Genomic DNA, 20421 nt, shown 5'->3' with positions numbered 1-20421 from the left:
CAGGGGATTGGAGAAAACGGAAAAAGGATTAAAGCGATAAACCAAGGTTGCAAGGGAGTCTTCTGGGGTCACGTAATAGCCAGTGAACTAGAAACGCTGGCTATTTAGTAGATCCCGACACCAAGAGTGGAGCCAGGAGCAGGTGCAAGTCCAGCCAAGAGCTGGAGGCAGGCAGGCAGAGAACAGTCACTGCCAGATCCTTTTGCTTCCACCGCAGAAGATCACCCCCCGCCCCAACTCTCTAACTAAAATGTTCCTCATACTCAGTATCCGCCCGGAAGTACCCCTCCCCACAACTACCCCTTGCAATCCCAACAGTCCAGCCGGAGTGACAGGGCTGTTGTTCACTTACTGAGCTGTCCCCCACCCGACGTAGTACTCGGCTCCCGACCTCCTGCGCCTCCAACGCCGGCTGCTCCAGGGATCCCCGGCGCCCCTAACCCCGGCGGGGTCCCGCTCTGCCTCTCGAAGTTGCCGGGATTGGAGAAGTAGTCGCGCAGCCGAGGGAGCTCGCGGCCACTCTCTAACAGCTCGGTGTGCAGCTCCAGGGCGGTCAGCAAGTATTGATCGCGCAACAATTGAGCCGCGATCGCATCAATTGACAATCGGGCCGGGGTCTCGCCGGTGCCCCCCAGGGCCACCGCAGCCGCCGACGCCTCCCCAGGGAGCCCTGGTCGTGCACTGCTCCCTAAGGCCACGGGATCCTGAGGCGATAGCGAGTCCGCAGAGCCAGGATCTAGGCCGACCCCGGAACTTAGCCGAAGTCCTGCCCGCCGCTCGTCGGTCCCTGAAACCTCGTCGTCGTCCTCGTCCGAATCGCTGAGGAATGGATTCACGCCGCCGCCACCACCTCCAGGCGCCATCGCCGCCATCTTATACTGTCAGGAGCGTGGGCGCCTCCCTGTCTGGCTCTGACAGGCCGCAGCCTGAATCCCCACTAAGCCTCAGCGGGCACTGGGCACCTTCAGGGCCCCGGATTGGCCACGTCCCGCCTCCTCACTTGGAGACCAGGCCCAGGCTCGGAGGCAAACGGTCTGGAAGCAGCACCACCCTCTGCCTCAGCCGCAGCTGCAGCAGCAGCCTGGCTCTGCAGGCGTCTTCCTGGTCCCCAGTCTCGCGAGAAATGGCGCGTGCCGTGCCCCCTCTCCCCGCCCCAGCCCCGCCCCCGCCCCGCCCGTTCTCCCCACTAGTGAGCAAAGATAGAGGGCCCCGCTCCACGCTCAAAGACAAAATCCCGCCCCCACTCCGTTTTGATTGGCCAAATGAGGTAGGGGGCGGGGACTGGAGTTACGGAGGGCTGACCCAAGAACTATCGCGAGAGCAGCTTCTGGACAGGTAAGTGTCAGGGGTGTTCCGTGGTTGAGGAGCGGTTATGACGGTGGCTTAGGAACATTCATTCTCTTGGATGTCCTTTCGGGAACAGAGGGGAACTCTGACCTCGAGCTGTGTCCAGCCTTCGCGGTGAGGAGGCCCCATTCCTGAGATCAGGCCTGACATGTATAAGCCCAGGTAAAGTCCGGGACTAGTGGAGGAGAGGTGCGATGGCCCCGAAAGTGGCCTCACGCCCGCCGCCGAGCTGCTTCACTTTTCCTTAGCACGTTTCACTTTTTCTGCTGTGTGCCGCCAATTGATGGCATTTTCTCCGCATGTGTGGCAAGTGCCCAGGGCAGGGGCTGTAGTCAGAATGCGGCTTCCTTTCTCTTCCTTGCCTTCCCAGCCGTGTATCCGTTTGCCCTGGAGGCCTAGGAGAGCGCCTTCTCGCCACCGAGTTAGTAGTGATAGGGCAGGATGCCATAGGGTGGGGTGTGGGAGGTGGAGAGAGTAAATGGAAAATGGAACTCAGAGGTTTGGATTTGCGTGGATCAGAGAATACCCTGATAGCCTCGACTTCAGCAGCAAACTGTTAGAATCTCAGGATTTAATACACAGGGATGCTTCAAAATATCAAATGCAGTCCCTCAGTGGAGGGAAAAGTAAACGTCCTAGAGACGTTCAATGACCCGGATAAGTCAACTCCATCAATAAGTATTCAAAGAACTAAAGTCAGTTCTCTTATGTCCATAGCCATTCTTTCTCCGCTATGCCTTGCAACATTTCTGACTTGTACATTTAGGCTGGAGTCAAGGTACTGACTGTGGAACTGAGAAATTGTTTTCAAACTTGGCTGCTTTTGACAGTTTTGATATCCTTTATCAAATGTTAGCACAGTATACTAAGTTTGGACAGTATACAAAGTATACTTTGGACAGTATATATATATATTGGACAGTATACAAATATGTTAGCACAGTATACAAAGTTTGCCACTTATGCACTTTTAGATTTCCCTGTCTTTCTGCATAGGTTCTTCCTTTAAGCACCAAAATAGAGGTGGCAATAATTATGTTATCAGGTAAGTTATGTTACATTGAAGCAGTGAAGTATATCCTTTAGGTCTGTGGAAAAATAAAAATATAGCGTTCTTATATAGCCTTAGGTCAGGTTATTGGTTTACATGTAAGTGTATACCAACAGTTAAATGTCGGCTTTAATTTCAGTTTACCCAGGCTCAGTAAACTAAACTTTTCATTTGAATGAGGCTTTGGGTTTTTCGTTTTATTTTTGGTAGAAGTTGTTTTTGATGTTATTAATACTAAGAATTCAAAGTATTTTTTATAGAACATTAGCTCCTAATGTTTGAATTCTAAATTTTTTTGTGTGTGAGCCATAATATATTGAAGAAAAGCATGGAAAAAAAAGATCGTGGATCTTAGAAAACTAGTACCAAACTAGTCAATGCTGTTACATATTTCTTAGCTAAAAGGATTGCTGCTCCTTATTGAGTTTGCCAGAGAGACTGAAAATGGAACCAATTTCTGGAATGGAGGAATGGAAGGGATTAGGGACTGGCATGGAAAGGGCATGATTAGAAATGGGTTGTTTGTATAGTACAATATTTCCATCTCTGTAATGGGGAATTTTAGAAATCTTTTGTATTTAGGGTCCCTGCACTTAGGGTCTTCCCTTAGAGGATTGTGCTTATTAGGTTGAAGAGCCTAAAGTTCATATCCCAGTTCTGCCAACTATTTACTGTGAGACTTTTATGGGTTTTTTTGTTTTGTTTTTTTGCGGTACGTGGGCCTCTCACTGCGTGGCCTCTCCCGCCGTGGAGCACAGGCTCCAGACGCGCAGGCTCAGCGGCCATGGCCCACGGGCCCAGCCGCCCCGCGGCACGGGGGATCCTCCCAGACTGGGACACGAGCCCGCGCCCCCCGCATCGGCAGGCGGACTCCCAACCACTGCGCCACCAGGGAAGCCCACTGTGAGAATTTTAAATAGTTACTTGACTTCTCTCAGCCCTCATCTGTCGAGGGGATGCTGAAAGTATATAGAATTAGGAATGTGCTTGTCACCGTACCTGGTACCTAGTACACAATAAATGTTATAGTCAGTTCTCAATTAATGTTATACTAGTATATGGAGAACATTTGACAGACTTTTAAAAATAAAACAAAACAAACCCCTTGTCAATTGTTTAGTAGCTACAGCCAGAAAAAGCAATTAAGGTAGTAGGTCCCAAAGGGAATATCTTTAATTTAAGGTCTGATTTCTAAAATGAAAGTTGAAAATATCAATAGATTTAAAATATGTTTCCTCAGAGAGTTGTAAGGAGTTGGATGTAGAAGTCCTTCCATGATTGGCTTCCTATAACACGTCTGTAGTTTCCTGATTCTACTTCGTATCCTATAATCATGGACTTGTTTATGTGACCTTCCAAGCCTGTAACAAATCAACTGGCCAGTCTCCTCAGTAAGTACTTTTCTCTTCCGCAATACATAGAGGTTTACTTACCAATTTAAAATGTTTAAGAAATAGCACATACTAGAATATTAATAATTGCTGATCTCTGCTTTTAATAATTTGCTGTTAATATTGTTGAGAAATTTTCTTTCTACTTAGCAAGATCTGCATTAATTTGGTCTCTACAGCTAATGTTTCACTGAATAATATGGATAGTCATTGAAGTTTGTATCTTAGTGATGAAAATATAAAAGATCACCTTTTTCCAAGCACTTAAATCATTTTCATGTTTAAAAAATTATTTTTTGCTTTAGTAGTCTTAAAATAACCACAAGTAATATTTCAAATGCAAGTTTTTCATTGACTTAAAGTTTTATAAGTATCTAATTTTTTATACATTTTTATACATTCTAATTTTTTAACATTGTTTTTTAGCATGTGGTAAACATCCCACAGATATAAGCTAAATAACTTTTATTGATATATGGTTATGTGTATTTTAAAATTTTTAGTAATTACTCATTTATTTTGGTGGTTTCCAAATGATTCATCCATGACAAAGTTTTCTTTTTCACTAAATCTGAATAAAAAATGATTTTTTAAAAACAGAAATATTAAGTAATAATATTGCTTAATTACATGTGCTTAGCAATAATAAAATAAGTAGTGTGTGAAGAATGATATTTTGGAATCACCGAAATTTTATGTATAGTAAATGACTTAAACATAAAAGTTGTTGTGGTTGTTTTTAAGTATCCTGAATCTTCACAGTTCATGCGTATGTTCTGGAGGAGGAATAAATAGAGAAACAAGGCAGCCTCTAGTGGCTATCCTGCATATTACATTTACCTTTGAAATGATAATTGTAAGTCATTTATTAGTCCTTAGTAAGTGCCCAGGACTGTGAAGAGTGCTGGAGAAAGCCTGTCTTGCTGTCCTGGAATCAGCTTTAAATGATAGAGACAGACATTACTACAAATAGTCAGAGTCATAGCCATATAATTGTAAACTGAAGTAAAGGTTTTGGCTTCTGATTTGGACTGCATAGTCCCTGAGGAAGTGATGCTTGAGAGTGCAAGGTAGGGACTTGACTAGGATCCCACTGTCACTATATAACAGAGCTAGATTTTTATGTTGGCTGTTACAGCTTCAGGGTCAAAGTTCTCAAATACAATTTTTGTTTCACTACTTCAGTAAGGTTTTGGGTAGTGGAAAATTTGTATTATCCTTTGACACATAAACTTTGATACTTTATATAGAAGAGTTGTGTAATAACAATGGAGAAAAGAAAGAACATAAGTCCAGGGAGTTATTTGTAAATACAAATGAAAGTGAGAAGTGATATACATATTTCCTTATATATAAGCATGGAAAGGAGAGTACTCAGGTTTCCATGGTAAAGAGGAGTATTTAAATCAGTATGAGCCTCTGTACATCTAGATATATACAGTATGTACTTTAGTTGTAAATAGAGTTTAAGATCTAACTGAAATGAATTAAGTACTTGAAAAATGACTTACTTTGCATAACTAAATATGATACCTGATAGATGGGGTCCTGAGCTAGACGACAGAAAAAAGGATAAGTGAATAGAATATTATGGATAATTTTGGAATAATAAATTTGACAATTTGGGTGAAATGGACAAATGGACAAATTAAAAGATAAAACTACCAAAACTCACTCAACAAGTAGTAAATAATCATAACATCTCTCTGTATATGAAGAATTTATAGTTAAAAACCTTCCAACAAAGAAAACTCTGAGCCATTGGTTTCATTGGTGAATTCTGTTACACAAGAAAGGAAGAAATAATATAAATTCTACACAGCCTCTTCCAAAAAATAAAAGAGGTAACAGCACTTCCCAATGCATTGTCTGATACCAAAACCAGAGAAAAAAGAAAATTATAGTCTAATATCTCTAATAAATATTACTTTAAAATGCTAAATAGTATTTCAGGAAATAAAATCCAATAGTATATAGAAAGGATAATACTTAATGATCAAGTGGGGTTTATTCTGAGAGTGCAAGCTTGGTTTAACGTTTGAAATTCAATCAGCGTAATTCACCACATTGGGAGACTAAAAGAGAAAAACCGAATGATCATGATCATCTCAATAGATGCAACAAAAGCATTTGACAAAATCCAGCATTCATTCACAGTTTAAAACTCTTTGCATATTGAGAGTAAAAGGGAACTTCTTTAACTTAAGAAAGGGAATCTACAAAACCTGGAAAACTGACAACTTTCACCCTAAGACTGGAAACAAGGCAAGGATTTCTGTTGTTATTACACCTATTCAACATTATACTAGAGGTCCTAGAGAGTACAACAAGCGTGAGACATAAATAAAAAAGTATAGATTGCTAAGAAGTCCTTTTTTCACAGGTGACATAGTTCTCTCTTTAGAAAATCAAAAGGTACCTACATAAAAGTTACTGTAACTAATAATTTTTCAGTGTTGCAGGATACAAAGTGAATGTATAAAAATCAGTGGTAATTTAAGAACTAACAAGGGGAAATTGAAATAAAAAATATCATTTACAATAATATCAAAAAATGAAATATGTAGGGATGAATCCCAAAGGCATGAGGAAACTTTTGAGGGTTATGGGTATGTCCACTATCTTGACTGTGATTATTATACACTTTAAATATATACAGCTTATTATAGGCCAATTATGCCTCAATAAAGCTATAAAAATGCTATAAAGAATATTATTGGGACACTTCAAAAATTTGGAGTATAGATGGTAGATTAGATAAAAATACTGATGTTGAGTGTACTGAAGTTGATAACACTACTGTAGGTATATATGGGAGTATCATTATTCTCAGGAAATAAACACTGACGTATTTAGGGATAAAGGGCCATAGTGTATGTAACTTATCTTCACGTGATTCAGAAACAATATTATGCGACACACACACCCCCAAACCTCCCACCCGCACACATGGGAGGGGTAAGTTAAAGAGGTGAGGCAGGGACCAGAGAGGCAAGAGGGAGAAAATGATAAAGCAAGTGGGAAAAATGTTAACGTTAGATGTATATGGCTAAGGGGTGTATGGATGTTCATACCACTACTGCAATTTTTCTCTGAATTTGGAATTGTTTGAAAATAAAAATGTTAAAAATCTATACTAAAGTGTTGTCATTTACAAAAATTCCTTAGGTGGGACACAAAATACAATCACCAAAAGAAAATTAATTGAACTTAATCAGAATTTAAAAGTACTGCTATTTGAAAAACGCTGTTTAAAAAGTGAAAAGGGCAAAAAAAGAGGATTAAAAAAAGTTCATTAAATGCATGAGAAGTTGCTCAACGTTATTGGTCATCAGGGAAAGGTAAATTAAAACCACAATAGGTTACCACTACACTCCCACTAACTAACTGTAATTGAATATACTCAAGAGTGGGGGGAACATTATAACAATATATAAGAAATTATAAAGCACATTATACTTACTATAAAAGTAAATTCTAAAATGACATTTATAGCCAAATTATAGATTGTCAATAAAATAAAGTTTTAAAACACTTAAAGACATTGCTTGTAGGTGTGTTAAACAGTTTGGAAAAAGTTTGGTAGTTCTTTTTATACGTTTAAACATCTGCTTACCATTTAACCCAGCAATTCTAATTCTGCATATTTATTCAAGAGAAATGAAAGCATATATTCACAAAGTCATTTACTGTTCATAGAAGCTTTATTTATAATAGCCCAAAACTGGAAACAATTCACATATCCATCAAGAGGTAAATAGATAAACAATTTGTAGTATATCCATACAATGGATCCTTCTCGGTATTAAAAAGGAACAAACAACAGAATCACAGCCATGCATGAATCTCAAAAATGTAATACTGAATGAAAGCAGATACAGTTAAGTACATACTGCATGATTCCATCTCAATGACACTTCAGAATGCTAAAAATTAATCTTGCATCACAGAAGGCAGTGATTGCTTATGGTCAGAGCTGTGGGGACAGGGTTTGACTGCAGAGGAACATGGGGGAACTTCTTGGAATGATAAAAATATTCTATATCTTGATTCTGGTGGTTGGTTATATGAGTGTATATATTGGTCAAAACTTATAAAATGTAAAATGTCCATTTTTGTATATAAATTATACTTTAATAAAGTTGATTGAAGAATTAAAAAATAGATGCCATTCATTAGAGTGCGTCAGAAAAAATTTAGTAAGACTATTGACCTTAGAATAATTAACTCTAAATAAGTGGAATGTATTATAACAAGAACCCTTATACTCAAAAGAAAAACAATTGTATGAACTAGTGGTAATTTTTACTTAATAGGCATATATTTAAAAAATGGTTAAAAACATACATTAGTAGGTAACTTTTTGGATCTGAAAGAATTATCACAGGGCTCCTTGTTAGCATTGAAAAGTGGGCTACTAGATATTGTATTTTTGCATACATCTTTTGATTGCCTAATATCCCATATATCTTCAAAGACTTTCCTTGCTTTGGCTGGGTTCTTTGCCCCGTTCTTTGTGGTCCTACTAAAACATGTGGTCATGCGTATTCAACACGGACATGTGGTCCATGTCTATTCACTTTTCAAATTCTGTTGCTGAGCATAATACTTGCAAAATAGTAGGTTTTGAATAAATGTTGTTGAAGTAGGATTCATTTTACCCAAAATTACTTTGCCATTCATTTTAATAAGTTCCTGAAAAAACATTGATTGAGCACCTACTTTCTCAGTAGGTAGGACATAACAGTGGTGAACAAGATATCAAGCCTTATGGGGCTTATATCCTAGCGGAAGAGAATCACTAAGTAAATTTCAACAATAAATACAGAGTGTGTCATTGTTTAAATCAGGTAAAATGAAAGGGTCTTCTTTAGGGTGGTGTAGAAACCTTGAGGAGGCGACATTTGAGAAGATGGTGTGAAAAATAAGAAGGAGCCCGACATGGGAAGAGCCAGCTGAAGAGCCCAGAGATAGTTCACTTGGAACTGAGCTGTTTCCCTGGATGCAAGACTTCCAGTGCCCAAAGCCGGGGGGCGGTGTGTCCCAGACACAGCAGGGTGGTCCAGCTGCTCCACTGTGCTGTAGGCTCCAGCTCTTCTTGCTTTCACAAGGATTTTTAACTCCTGCAGTTACTCCACCTTTCTGTTGCAGCATTAATTTCTTTCTACATTTGAAATCATTCCTCAGCACACAGATCTAGTGTCTCCTAGCTGAGGAAAACCCTCTATTGGCCATACATCAATTTTCATTTAAGAAAAGAACTTTTCTTGAGACTTATCATTCTCCCAAAGAGCTGTACTCATCCCACTGTCTTTCCCTCCCTGACCTCCCATTTACTTTCGAGCAAGCACGTTCATGGGGCTTACCTCTCACTACTCTGCTGAAATTCCTCAGTAAGGTTAACAAGGACTTCAGTTTGCTGCCCTGCTCTTACTCCAGTCTTTAAGTGTATCTGATAAAGTTGATCACACCCTCCTCTCTTGAAACACTGATATTAATAATAATTTCCATATTTGAAATCTTGTCCTTTAGAATATTCTGCTTAATGTCTCCTTTTTAATTCATCAAATTTAGTTTGTTGTACTGTGTGTATTTGAAGGAGGGCTTGTGAGATAAGCAAGAGAAATATATATTGCAAGTGTTTAATTAACTTATCATTAGGAGAATCAGTATTCTGCTGAAACAATTATTTCCATATATAGCATATCAAAGGCCTTAAAGATGTTCATAGCCTTTGACTGAGTGACTGTACTTATAGGCAGTATCTTAAGCACATAATGTGAAATGTCTGAAAAATTAACATAAAAATTATATATAAATTTAGATTACTCACATCGATACTTTTAATAGTAAAAATCTGCTTAACAATATGGGGGTGATCAGGAAAATTAAAATGCACCCATAGAATAGAGTTATGGTAATGGTAAATGATGTGTAGGAAAAGGTGGGTTTTTTTTTTTTAAATAACAGAAATGTTAATGTATAATAAAGGAAAAAATCTATATAAAATTGTGAACCTCTATAAAAATGTAGATAGGATAAAAATTGTAAGAAACTGTGAACAGATTTTTCTTTAGGTAGTAGAACTGTAGGTAATTTTTCTATATTTCCAAACTTACCACAGTGATTTTATTTTTATAATCAGATTGCTATTATTAAGATGGGGGTTGCTATGTGGTCAAAGCTCATAAGGAAAATACATATTTATTCTGAGAGTGTTGCCTTAGATTGCAGAATAGCATCTACTCAGTAAGGGACTTTCATAATTTGTGGAGTATCTTTGATATTTAGTTGACTCTTGATTCTCCCAAGAAAAAAGTGGCCCATAATTTGACCATTTTCTCTATTTTATTTTATTATTTTATTATATGCTTGACTTCGATAAGGTTTTTTTCCCCAATGTTTCAGTTTTTTTGCAGGATATTTTGCCATCCTTTCCTTTCATAATGTACTTCTTCAGGCCAGGAAGAATAAGATGTATCTGTAATTAATTAACTCATGTTTAGTGTTTTTCAGCCAAGCGTCACTATGTGTAACTAATGCAGTTACATTACAAGGACAAGTTAGAGTACTTTGCTGTTATTTATAATCTGGGTAGAGATTCATCAACAAAAGCAAATTGTAGACTGGCTTGAAAAGCACTCCCCTGGACTCCCATTGATTTAGGCAGTTAATGGTATACTTTAAATGTGTTATTTAAATGTTACACATTGCTTAGTTTTCCTTCCCTAAGTATTTGTAAGCTCATCAGATTTGTGACTGTGTCACTTTGGTGGTCTCTGTAGTTCCCCAGCACACAATTATGCACTTAATACGTGCACAGAACATTTTTACTGAATGAATGAATGTAACCCTCTGCTTTTTTGTATTGGTTCAGGGAACTAAAATAAAGTGTTCCCTTAATGAGTGTAAATCTTCTGAAGCAAAGATGAAATTTAACTACTTTTTCCTTCCCCTACTAAATGGACAAAATGCATGTTGTCTGCTCAACTTGGTGATAGTCAAGAGAAGCTAAAACTGTCCTGAGCTGATAATCAAAAGTCAAAAAAAAAAAAAAAAAAGAAGCACAAATAGTTAAATAATGTTAAATTCTGAGAATATCAATGGTTGTCACATGGGTAACCAAGACCACCATGAGTTATATTTTCTATCTTATACAGGATTTGACTTGACTGAACCCTAACTCATTTTAGGACTCATTTAATTCTTTCTTTGTTTTTTGATCCTATGTTAGTTTTTATGACCTTAGTGTGCATTTAAGTTTATTATAAATAGTTTATTGGTGCTAATTACTTATGATACTTGAACTTTTTGCTTGAGTGTACTTTATCATATTTTATTTCTGTATTATCTCATTATTAAATAATGCTTGTTACCATCATAAATAAAGGTGAAGCTGTGTTATGTAATATTTTAAAATATACAATCTATATGTAGTCATCAAAATAAGTGCAAATATATGTAATTGCACTAAGGCTTACCCAAATTTAATTTTGTTCCCTCTTTTCAGTTTTTCTTGAAGATTAGTTACACAGGATATGCTGCTGTACACTATTTTGGGATTGCTTATACATTTGGTGTTCTTCGCCTCTATCTTTGACATTTATTTTACATCTCCTTTGGTTCATGGAATGACTCCTCAGTTTACACCATTGCCTCCCCCAGCGAAAAGATTAGTGCTGTTTGTTGCTGATGGCCTGCGAGCAGATAAACTTTATGAATTAGATGAAAATGGAAATACTAGGGCACCATTTATTAGGTAAGCGTGTCAACTGGTACAAAGACATCTCTGGAAAATGTCATGCTAATACTGTTTATCTCATGTTGGGTAGAGGAGTGATGATGAGAAAGAGAATAGGGCACATATACATTGGCCTTTGCCATAGAGATTAGCAAGTTTATTTCCTTCTAGGAGTTATTTCTCTTATTGTGGAAGTTGATATCAGGTGAATCGAAATGAATGACCTTAGCTGCTTGGCCTAACTTGTCCTAATTTCTGAAACCTGGCTTACAACTCACTATATTGTCCTTTTCTTATTAATGACAAGCATAATTATTAGTGAATTGCCAATTACAAACTAGAAAATATAGACTTCAACTCAAAATACATCTTCTATAAAATATATAAAGCCCTTCCAAGTCTATATCACTACATAATGTAATTTTTGGATTCTATTAAGTAGCTTTGAAAAGAAATGTTTAATTTTGGGGACTTAGGGGACTCCTGCAATCAACTGTTCTTTTTCTGATTCTATGGCAAGCCCCTCAAAAGCCCTTCCTAATGCTGTTGTAGAGAGATTAAAACTCAAATTCAAGTGGAAATTTATCTAAAATCGTCTATCTTTCTCCTGCCCCTGTCATGATTTCTTTCTATCTCTTTACCCTATTTCAATTTTCCTTATAGTACTACTTAGCATGTGCAACTTCCACTAAGGCTGGGACTTTGTTTTATATACCACTTTATCTCTAGTTCCTAGAACATACAGGCAATTAATAAATATTTGTTGACTGCTAGAAGAATGAATGAACCTGAATTCTATGTTGAATTTCCAGGAATAAATTTATGGTCCCTCAAAGAAATGCATAATATACTAAAGTATGCAAATAAATGAGCAACTCCGGGCAATAGGAAAATATGAGTAGGAAAATAAGATCAAGCCTGGGTTAAGTTCAGTACACAAAAATGTGTAACATAAATTTCTATGAATAGTTTAAAAATTGGGGTGATATATTTGGTTGAATTTCTTAGTTGTCGAAGAAAGGAGAGAAATATAGTTCATTGCAAAATTAATAAGATATAAAATATACTGGTTGTTAAGGCAAAGGCAAGGCTTTCTGGTACCACTTGCTTCTCCTTGGGGTGTTACATAGAGGGCAAAGGGCTCACAGTTGATGTTCCTTGTGTTGTATGCCATTCTAGCTTCTCCTAAACCTTTTTTTTTTGAAAGGTTTTACTTGTTCCTCACTGTTTTTTAAAAAATATGATCTGATCAAAATGTTTTCAACGGAAGTATCCACATTTCTTTATACCTTCCTCTCTCTGAGTTCAGTTTCCATTACATAACTGAAGAAGTTAAAAAATATTTCTCCCTCAGCAGGTGGTTCAATGGTTTTTTAAGCCTTTTACTTTTTATGTATATATTTGACTAAAGTTGGTTTTATTATGAGATGTCAATATTAAATGTATCTAAACTAGCACTTTTAGATACTTTTCTACAGAACATTTTGAGAGTTGAAAGTTTATCTTGAAAGTTGTTACCAATGAATTAGTGTTTTATAACTTGTTGCTCTGCTGGCCTTTTACCTGCAACAGCATTACTGATAGTTTTGAATTTTCCCCCAAATTCTGCAAATCACTGTTAGACAACTTAAAGAATGTTGATACATTTTAGCAAAAGAAATTTTGGCCTGTTTTAATCTCAAATTTAGGTAGATAATTTAACCACCATCACACCTAATAAAATTTAACATTGACAAAATAATATTGTGTATATCAGTGATTTCTTATGTAACATACCATTTCAATACTTTGTGGCTTTAAACAATAATGGTGTATTTTGTCTTGTGATCCTGTACAGTGGTTGAGTGGTTCTTTGTCTCACCTGGGCTTTCTTGTGCTACTGAATCCAGCTGGTGGGAGGGATAGGACTGGGTTCAAATGGGATCAGAAAGATTCCTTCTTAAATTTTGACTCACTCTTTTGACTGGATTCCTTCAGTAATAATCTTATTTTTCTAAAGCCTTAAAAGAGCATTTGATCATAGTCTGTGTTAACTATTCACCTGTAACATCTTTTAGGAATATCATAATGCATGAAGGCAGCTGGGGGATATCTCACACACGTGTGCCAACTGAATCTCGGCCAGGCCATGTAGCCCTGATAGCAGGGTTTTATGAAGACGTCAGTGCAGTTGCCAAAGGTATTGTCTATTTAGATAATTTTTATCACATGAAAAATTTATTGCAAAAATATTGCTTCTTTAACACTGAATCACGACACAAAGTGAAGTATGTTTTGAGATACTTTTTTTTTGGCCATGCTGCGTGGCATGTGGGATCTTAGTTCCCTGACCAGGGACCGAACCGATGTCCCCTGCAGTGGAAGCATGGAGTCTTAACCACTGGACCACCAGGGAAGTCCCTGTTTTGAGATACTTTTGACAAGTATTTTAGCATGCCTAACTCACATAAACACAAACTGGGATTGACTCAAGAATTAAGCTTTAGCTTTTTATCATCCTGTGCTATTGATAGAATATGATTGGATGGATTCATGGATTTCCTAGATCTTAACACTCGAAAGGTCAAAAGTGATTCTATATTTTAGTAAGAAGTAAATTATCTATTGTAAGCTTTTTTAAAAAAATTGTAATATAATACATGTAACAAAATCCGTTATTAGTTTTGCATTTGTTCTGCAATTAATCCTCATTGTCATTATTTGAAAAATACTTCTTTAGGGGATATACTGATATTTCATCATGTATATATTACTTTTGTCATTGTTTGCTTTTTTTTCTCAATTACCTGAAGGATGGAAGGAAAATCCTGTAGAATTTGATTCTCTTATTAATGAAACCAGGCACACATGGTGCTGGGGGAGCCCAGACATCTTGGCTATGTTTGCCAAAGGTAAAAGTCATTGATTATATTTCCTCAGCTACTAAATAGGCAATAAATCAATATGGTAATTTAAAATATATACTATATTTTATTGATTTTGAAATACATGGTTTTACATGTTTAACATCTCTGAAATCAGGGTGTATATTACAATAGATAGACATGTCAGTTTGATTTTTTTCCTTCTTAGTTGTACTTGAAATGTTGAATTATACAGTTTTTAATACCTTGGATTCGATGAAATGGTATATGTATGACTCTTAACATCTAACAGCTTTTTAATCTTGGGCAAGTTAGATAACTTCTTTGAAGTTCAGTTTTCTTTTCTGTAAAATGTGATGATGATAATAATTTCTATCTTCTAGGTTTGTTTTGGGGATTAAATAAGATAATTCATGTGAAGCATTTAGCAAAATGCTTATTATGACGATGGTAACTCCTCATTATGATGATGATGTAGATGTCTGGTTCATTTTACTTTGATAGATTATTACTAAGAAGTTAGTAGATAGTCACATAAAGATTTCAATGTTAATATTTATAACTTCTATTTGCATATATTCAGGATCATGCCATTTGGATTTGTTGTATGTGTTGTATTTCTGCATGAATCTGCAAGTATTTGAACATCTCTTGATTAGAGAATTCATTTACATTATTTTCTAAAATCAGTTGGATTCCATTTGAATTTTATGTCATTAAATGCTTTTTAGTGAGAGCATTATGATCATTTCACCTAATGAAAAGGTTTACACTTAGTCAAGAATATAATATAATAATTGTAATTACTAAAGATTATTATATGTCTCAAAAGCAAAACAGATATTCAGAATTTTCTGTATCATAGTCACAGAACATTATTATGTAGCGCAGGTCAAAAAACTCATACTGCTTGCCATTTATATACTCCCTTCTTTGGAAAGCAGTTAAGCTTTTTGGGGGACTGGTGGTAGTGAGAATGGATTAAGTTGCTATGGCTACCAAATTTACCTCCCTACTTCTGACTACAGTTGATAGGACAGGACGCCTGAATTGGAGATAATCGAATAAGAATGTTCCAATTCTTATGGCAACCCACAGACCAACTCAGATCTTTACTTAGAATGTGGGAAGTAGAATGGCTGAACAGTAGAATAGTATCATTAGAGCTAAGCTGATATTATAAGAGATTTGTCATTATTTTGTTATATCTCTTACTTATGAGCTGTAAGAGCCTAACTCAGAAATTCACTAAGTTGATTAGATTCTTAATAAAATCCTACAAATATGTAAGATTAATATATTTGTTGACCCTTTCAAACTATTTGGCAATAAGCAATATTTATTCCCTTATACTGAGAAAAATGCACATATTTTATGAATAAAAGAATTGAAATATTTGAATTTTCTTCTTGGTTAGGGAATTTTGTAAAACAAATGATTTCATCTGTTTTAGATTGTACCATCCTTAGATGCACAAATTCTTTGAATAGTTTAATCCTTACAGGGAGACAAACCTTGGTGTTTACTTTTGTGCTGTCGTGTTTCATTAGCACTGTGACTTTGGCAAGTTAATTAACTCATTTGTAGTGTATCTGTAAAATTGGAATATATTACTGTGAGAACTAAAACAACAGCATATGTTATAGTATAAACTATGGTCCATGGCAGATCATTAAAAATTTTTTTCTCCAAATTTCCTTTTCAGGTGCTAGTGGAAACCATGTTTTTGCACATAATTATGACGCTTACAGTGAGGATTTTGGTGCCCAGGATGCAACAAAACTGGATACCTGGGTTTTTGATAATGTGAAGGTACGTGCTATTGAGTGGCTAATCTACAGCACACGTATTTGTACCTAATGTACTAGAAACTGACTTGTTAGTAAATGCATCTTAGTTTTTTTTACTTGTATGAACTTGAAAGTTCTTTATTGTAGCATACTACTTTAAAAAGACTGGATTCTAGGAAATTACACATTCTACAATAACCAATTAATAGAAGTTTAAAAAAAATAATTTAAAAAAGTTAACTCTGGGCTTCCCTGGTGGCGCAGTGGTTGAGAATCCGCCTGCCAATGCAGGGGACACGGGTTCAATCCCTGGTCTGGGAGGATCCCACATGCTGCGGAGCAGCTAGGCCCGTGTGCCACAACTACTGAGCCTGTGCTCCGGAGCTTGCGAGCCACAACTGCTGAGCCTGCATGCCACAACTACTGAAGCCCACGCACCTAGAGCCCGTGCTCTGCAATGAGAGAGGCCACTGCAATGGGAAGCCCGTGCACCGCAACGAAGAGTAGCTCCCACAACTGGAGGAAGCCCGTGCGCAGCAACAAAGACCCAATGCAGTCAAAAATAAATAAATTAAATAAATAGATTTATTAAAAAAAAAGTTAACTCTTAAATTCCGTGTTTCTGACAGTAAAATGAGCCCTTGGTTGGATTTAGGAAACCTGCATTTCTTTCCTAGTTTACTGAATCATCCTAGGTAAACCTTCTTGATCTTTCTTTGACCACAGAACCAGTCTCTTACAAGTAGTGAGACCATGTGATTTGTTTGAAAGTCTTCTGAAAAATGCTGTTCAAATCTAATGCATTTATTGTAACATAAAGTAGATGTTTAAAAAAAAATTGTACTTTAAAGAAAAATTAGATAAGCAAAAACAAATTCACAAGTTAATCATAATAAAATATTTGAATTTCATTAAGATATCGAGTTTTTTGGACTATTTGTTAGTGACAGTCATCAGCTTCACCAGGAATCCAATAGAATTTATATTTTCAAAAACTGTGTAAAAATCTCAGCTGTGGATATTGGCTCACTCCTTTCTGTCAATCTATTCTTTCTCATCTCCAAATTATAACTCATAATTCATCTGTTATAAGAAGCATTCATTGATTGACCCTTAATGATTCTTCCTTTACCAGTAGTGTCTTTGGACTGACATTGCAGACTTCTCCATAATGTAGTCATTTTTATTGTTTGTTTGTAAACAGTCAGTATGTGTCTGCATTTTTCTTTGTATTTACTTATCAGGAATTAAGTGCTCAATGTGTTCTTTGATAAACCCTATTTCTTTTATCAGAATATTTTTCCTTGAAGCTTTCTTTTTTCATTTCACATATGCTTTTGTCAAAAGGGAAGACCTTCAAGTTAAATAAAATCTCTTCAAAAAAATAATTAGCAATTTATTTTGCTATCACTTCTTAATATAATTGACTTATATTAGTATCTGCTTAAAGGCCTTTGGCTTCTAATTTCATAAACATGCCAAAAATGTTCCAAAATCATGGATTTGATTCCTTGTGGATAGGCAGATATTGCTAATGACTGGCCTGATTTTATGCCTTTTTTACTTTACTTCAACACTGCTAGTTGGTGATATGATAGTGACCAGAAAAAAAATTTGCCTACAACTTCATAAGATATGATAGAGACATGTACATTAATCAATAACAAAAATATGAAATCATCAACAGTGATTAGTAGTGTGAAGGAAAAATGCAGGGACTAAGAATATATCTTTAGAAAATTCTGATCTAAACTAAACAGTTAGAGGAAGACTTTCCTGAGAGTTTTGAGATAGTCTCTGGAGAAGTATACGAGACAAAGAAATGGATGGATCTGGATTGCATATAGAGAAGAGTATTTCAGGCCAACAGCGTTATGTAAACTTGGGCCCTGAAAGGAGAGCCAGCATAATGGATTTGGGGAACTGAGAAAAGGGGAGGTTAGCATGGCAGGAACACTTACTAGAGCACAGTCTGAGATCAGGCTAGAGAGGGAGTCAGGGGTCCAACCTGGACTTTGTGCCCTGGCCAGAGACTCATGCTTAATTCTAGTCAAACGGTTTACAAATATATGCCAATTTCTACTCACTTTTTAAAAAACTGTGGTAAAATATCCATAACTATCTCCTCTATTAGGTCTTCCATGACTTCCCTTTGCTTTACCCCACTTCCAGTTTGACTTAGAGAACCCTCTTCTATATTCCCTTAATACCTCTGTCTTAGTACCTTATTATGCTATGCTGTAATTTTTGATACATTGGCAACAATTTCAATCCTATGGGAAAAGAATCTAAAAAAGAATGGAAAAAAAAAAAAGATGTGTGAGGACTAACTGTTCCAATACATCCCAGAGGATTAAAAGGAACTCTGCTTTTATTTAAGCTTACAACTGCCTATATTATAAGCCATTGGATCTAACAAGCATTTCTGTACTGTTTATGCAAAAAGGAGGGGATTTAAAAACAAAACAAAACAAACAAAAAAACCCAAACAATTTCAATGCTATATACATCTTATGGCAGAGATACTGTCTTTTTCACATTGTTAAATCTAAATTCCTATCATGTATTCTGGTACATAGATACATGATTAATTTAGATTAAATTCAACTCTGTAATAGAAAAAAAAATATTGCTTAGAAGTTCTATCTCAATAAGAGATAATGCCAGAAGTATGCAGCCCAAGATTGATGCAGTCCAAGATTGTCATAGTGGTTCCACAATGTCATTAAGACCCAGTCTCCTAAGTTTCTCTTCTATCCTCAGAGCATGGTTTTAGCTTCAGAGTTGTCTAACGACCCAAGAGATGCTGGAGTTCCAGCCATTATTTTAAATGTTTTAGGCCAACAGTACGAGGAATCGAAAAGGACCTTCTGTCCTACTAAATTAAATTTATTTCAAAAAACCTTAGGTCCACATAGTCCTTTGACCAAAATGTTTGACTTATATCTCATTGGCCATAACCAAAAAGGCACATGTAGCTGTGAGAGAGAATAGGAAATATGTAGGTTTTAAGTTTGGAGCACTGACATGTCCCATAAAATCAGAGGTTTTACTTGGAGAGAAAGGGAGACTGCATGCTGGGGTAGTCATCTAGCAGTCTCCCATGAGGTATAATAAATATTTGTTAAGTACAAAAATGAATGAGTGTCTTTGAGCTAAGAAAAGTGGGATTGGTGGGCATAATTATACTAAATATTGGGGGGAAAGAAGCTAGGAGTGTATTCTATCTCTTAGGTACAAAAGACCAACTTTTTAAAAGGCAGTGGGAATCTAATAGGCTGAGCTCTGTAAGATTAGTGTTTGATGGCTTCCCAGATCTTGTGTCCACATATGAATGAATAGCACTTTTTACAAAGCTGAATATTATCAGTCATGAAACAAATTGTAAATTTGACTCAAGTTCAATTGCTAAGTTTTTTTGTTTCTTGTCAGCTTTCAATTATATCTTCAGAATGTAATTCCGTTCTCTTGAAAAACTTGCCATTTCCATCTAGATTTAAAATTTCTTAGGGGCTAATTAGAATGTATTTGAAAGGGGCTAGGTAGAATATACATTTCATACATATATGAAAGTTAGGGGGCCATTTTATGTTTTTAAGGAGGATTGGTAGCATTATGTTTATGTTTTTAAAAAAAATTATTTCTATTCTTGACTAGATGGTTTCTCTAATGGTACCATTTATATTTTTAATGTTTGTAATAATGAAGAATTATCTGAAAAAATATTTCAGACTTTTGTTGGAAAGTTAAATACCTCTTATTCTTAAAATTAACATCTTCTATAGTTCATTTATGTGAACAATAATTATATATCTTGGCAGTCTGTTGACTTATTTAAAATAATTTAAAGATACTCTCCATAGGTACTTGCTTACATGTTCATGTGTATGTAAGCACAGGATGAATCCTTTTCTTAGAGGGCTTTATGAATCCAGTTTATCTTTATGAAATGAATCATTTTTGAACCGTATTTCCTTTCATTAAGTGGACATTTTTCTATCATACAATGTGAAGAACAGATTCTAGTCTTGGGACAAAGGAAATAGGAGGCTATTTGCAATGTTGCAAATGAGAGACTATGGTTGAACTAGGGTGGTAACATAGGACAACAGAAGTATGAAAACATTTTAAACTCATAAAGCGTTCCTAAACCGTTGCCACTAGTACCGTTTTACTTTTGACTCTTGTCAAAATAGTTCTTCAGTCTGCTATGTTTTATTCAATGTTATGAGAACTT

General features: G+C 36.2%; 2 protein-coding genes across 9 annotated transcripts in view; one reads left to right on the top strand and one right to left on the bottom strand.

The window, feature by feature from the left end:
• Positions 1-1096, bottom strand: part of RELCH (RAB11 binding and LisH domain, coiled-coil and HEAT repeat containing) — a 121151-nt gene extending 120055 nt beyond the window's left edge. For all 5 annotated transcript variants that reach the window (XM_060029172.1, XM_060029173.1, XM_060029170.1 and 2 more), the window contains exon 1: positions 353-1096. In XM_060029172.1, the coding sequence (XP_059885155.1) occupies positions 353-872 (520 nt within the window). In that variant the 5' untranslated portion in view covers positions 873-1096. The remainder of the gene's footprint in view (positions 1-352) is intronic.
• Positions 1097-1359: 263 nt separating this feature from the next.
• Positions 1360-20421, top strand: part of PIGN (phosphatidylinositol glycan anchor biosynthesis class N) — a 110369-nt gene continuing 91307 nt past the window's right edge. For 3 of the 4 annotated variants that reach the window (XR_009521783.1, XM_060029166.1, XM_060029169.1), the window contains exons 1-6: positions 1360-1509; positions 3639-3789; positions 11300-11548; positions 13588-13709; positions 14323-14421; positions 16100-16206. Coding sequence is in view for 3 of the 4 variants with exons in the window: in XM_060029166.1 (XP_059885149.1) it covers positions 11328-11548; positions 13588-13709; positions 14323-14421; positions 16100-16206 (549 nt within the window). In the remaining variant the exon portion in view is untranslated. The remainder of the gene's footprint in view (positions 1510-3638; positions 3790-11299; positions 11549-13587; positions 13710-14322; positions 14422-16099; positions 16207-20421) is intronic. The other variant, XM_060029167.1, reaches the window with a different exon arrangement.

Source organism: Delphinus delphis, chromosome 13 (genome assembly GCF_949987515.2).
Source record: "Delphinus delphis chromosome 13, mDelDel1.2, whole genome shotgun sequence".
In the NCBI taxonomy this organism is placed as follows: domain Eukaryota; kingdom Metazoa; phylum Chordata; class Mammalia; order Artiodactyla; family Delphinidae; genus Delphinus; species Delphinus delphis.
Note: the sequence above shows the minus strand (reverse complement) of the source record. Positions and strands in the feature narration are given on the sequence as shown.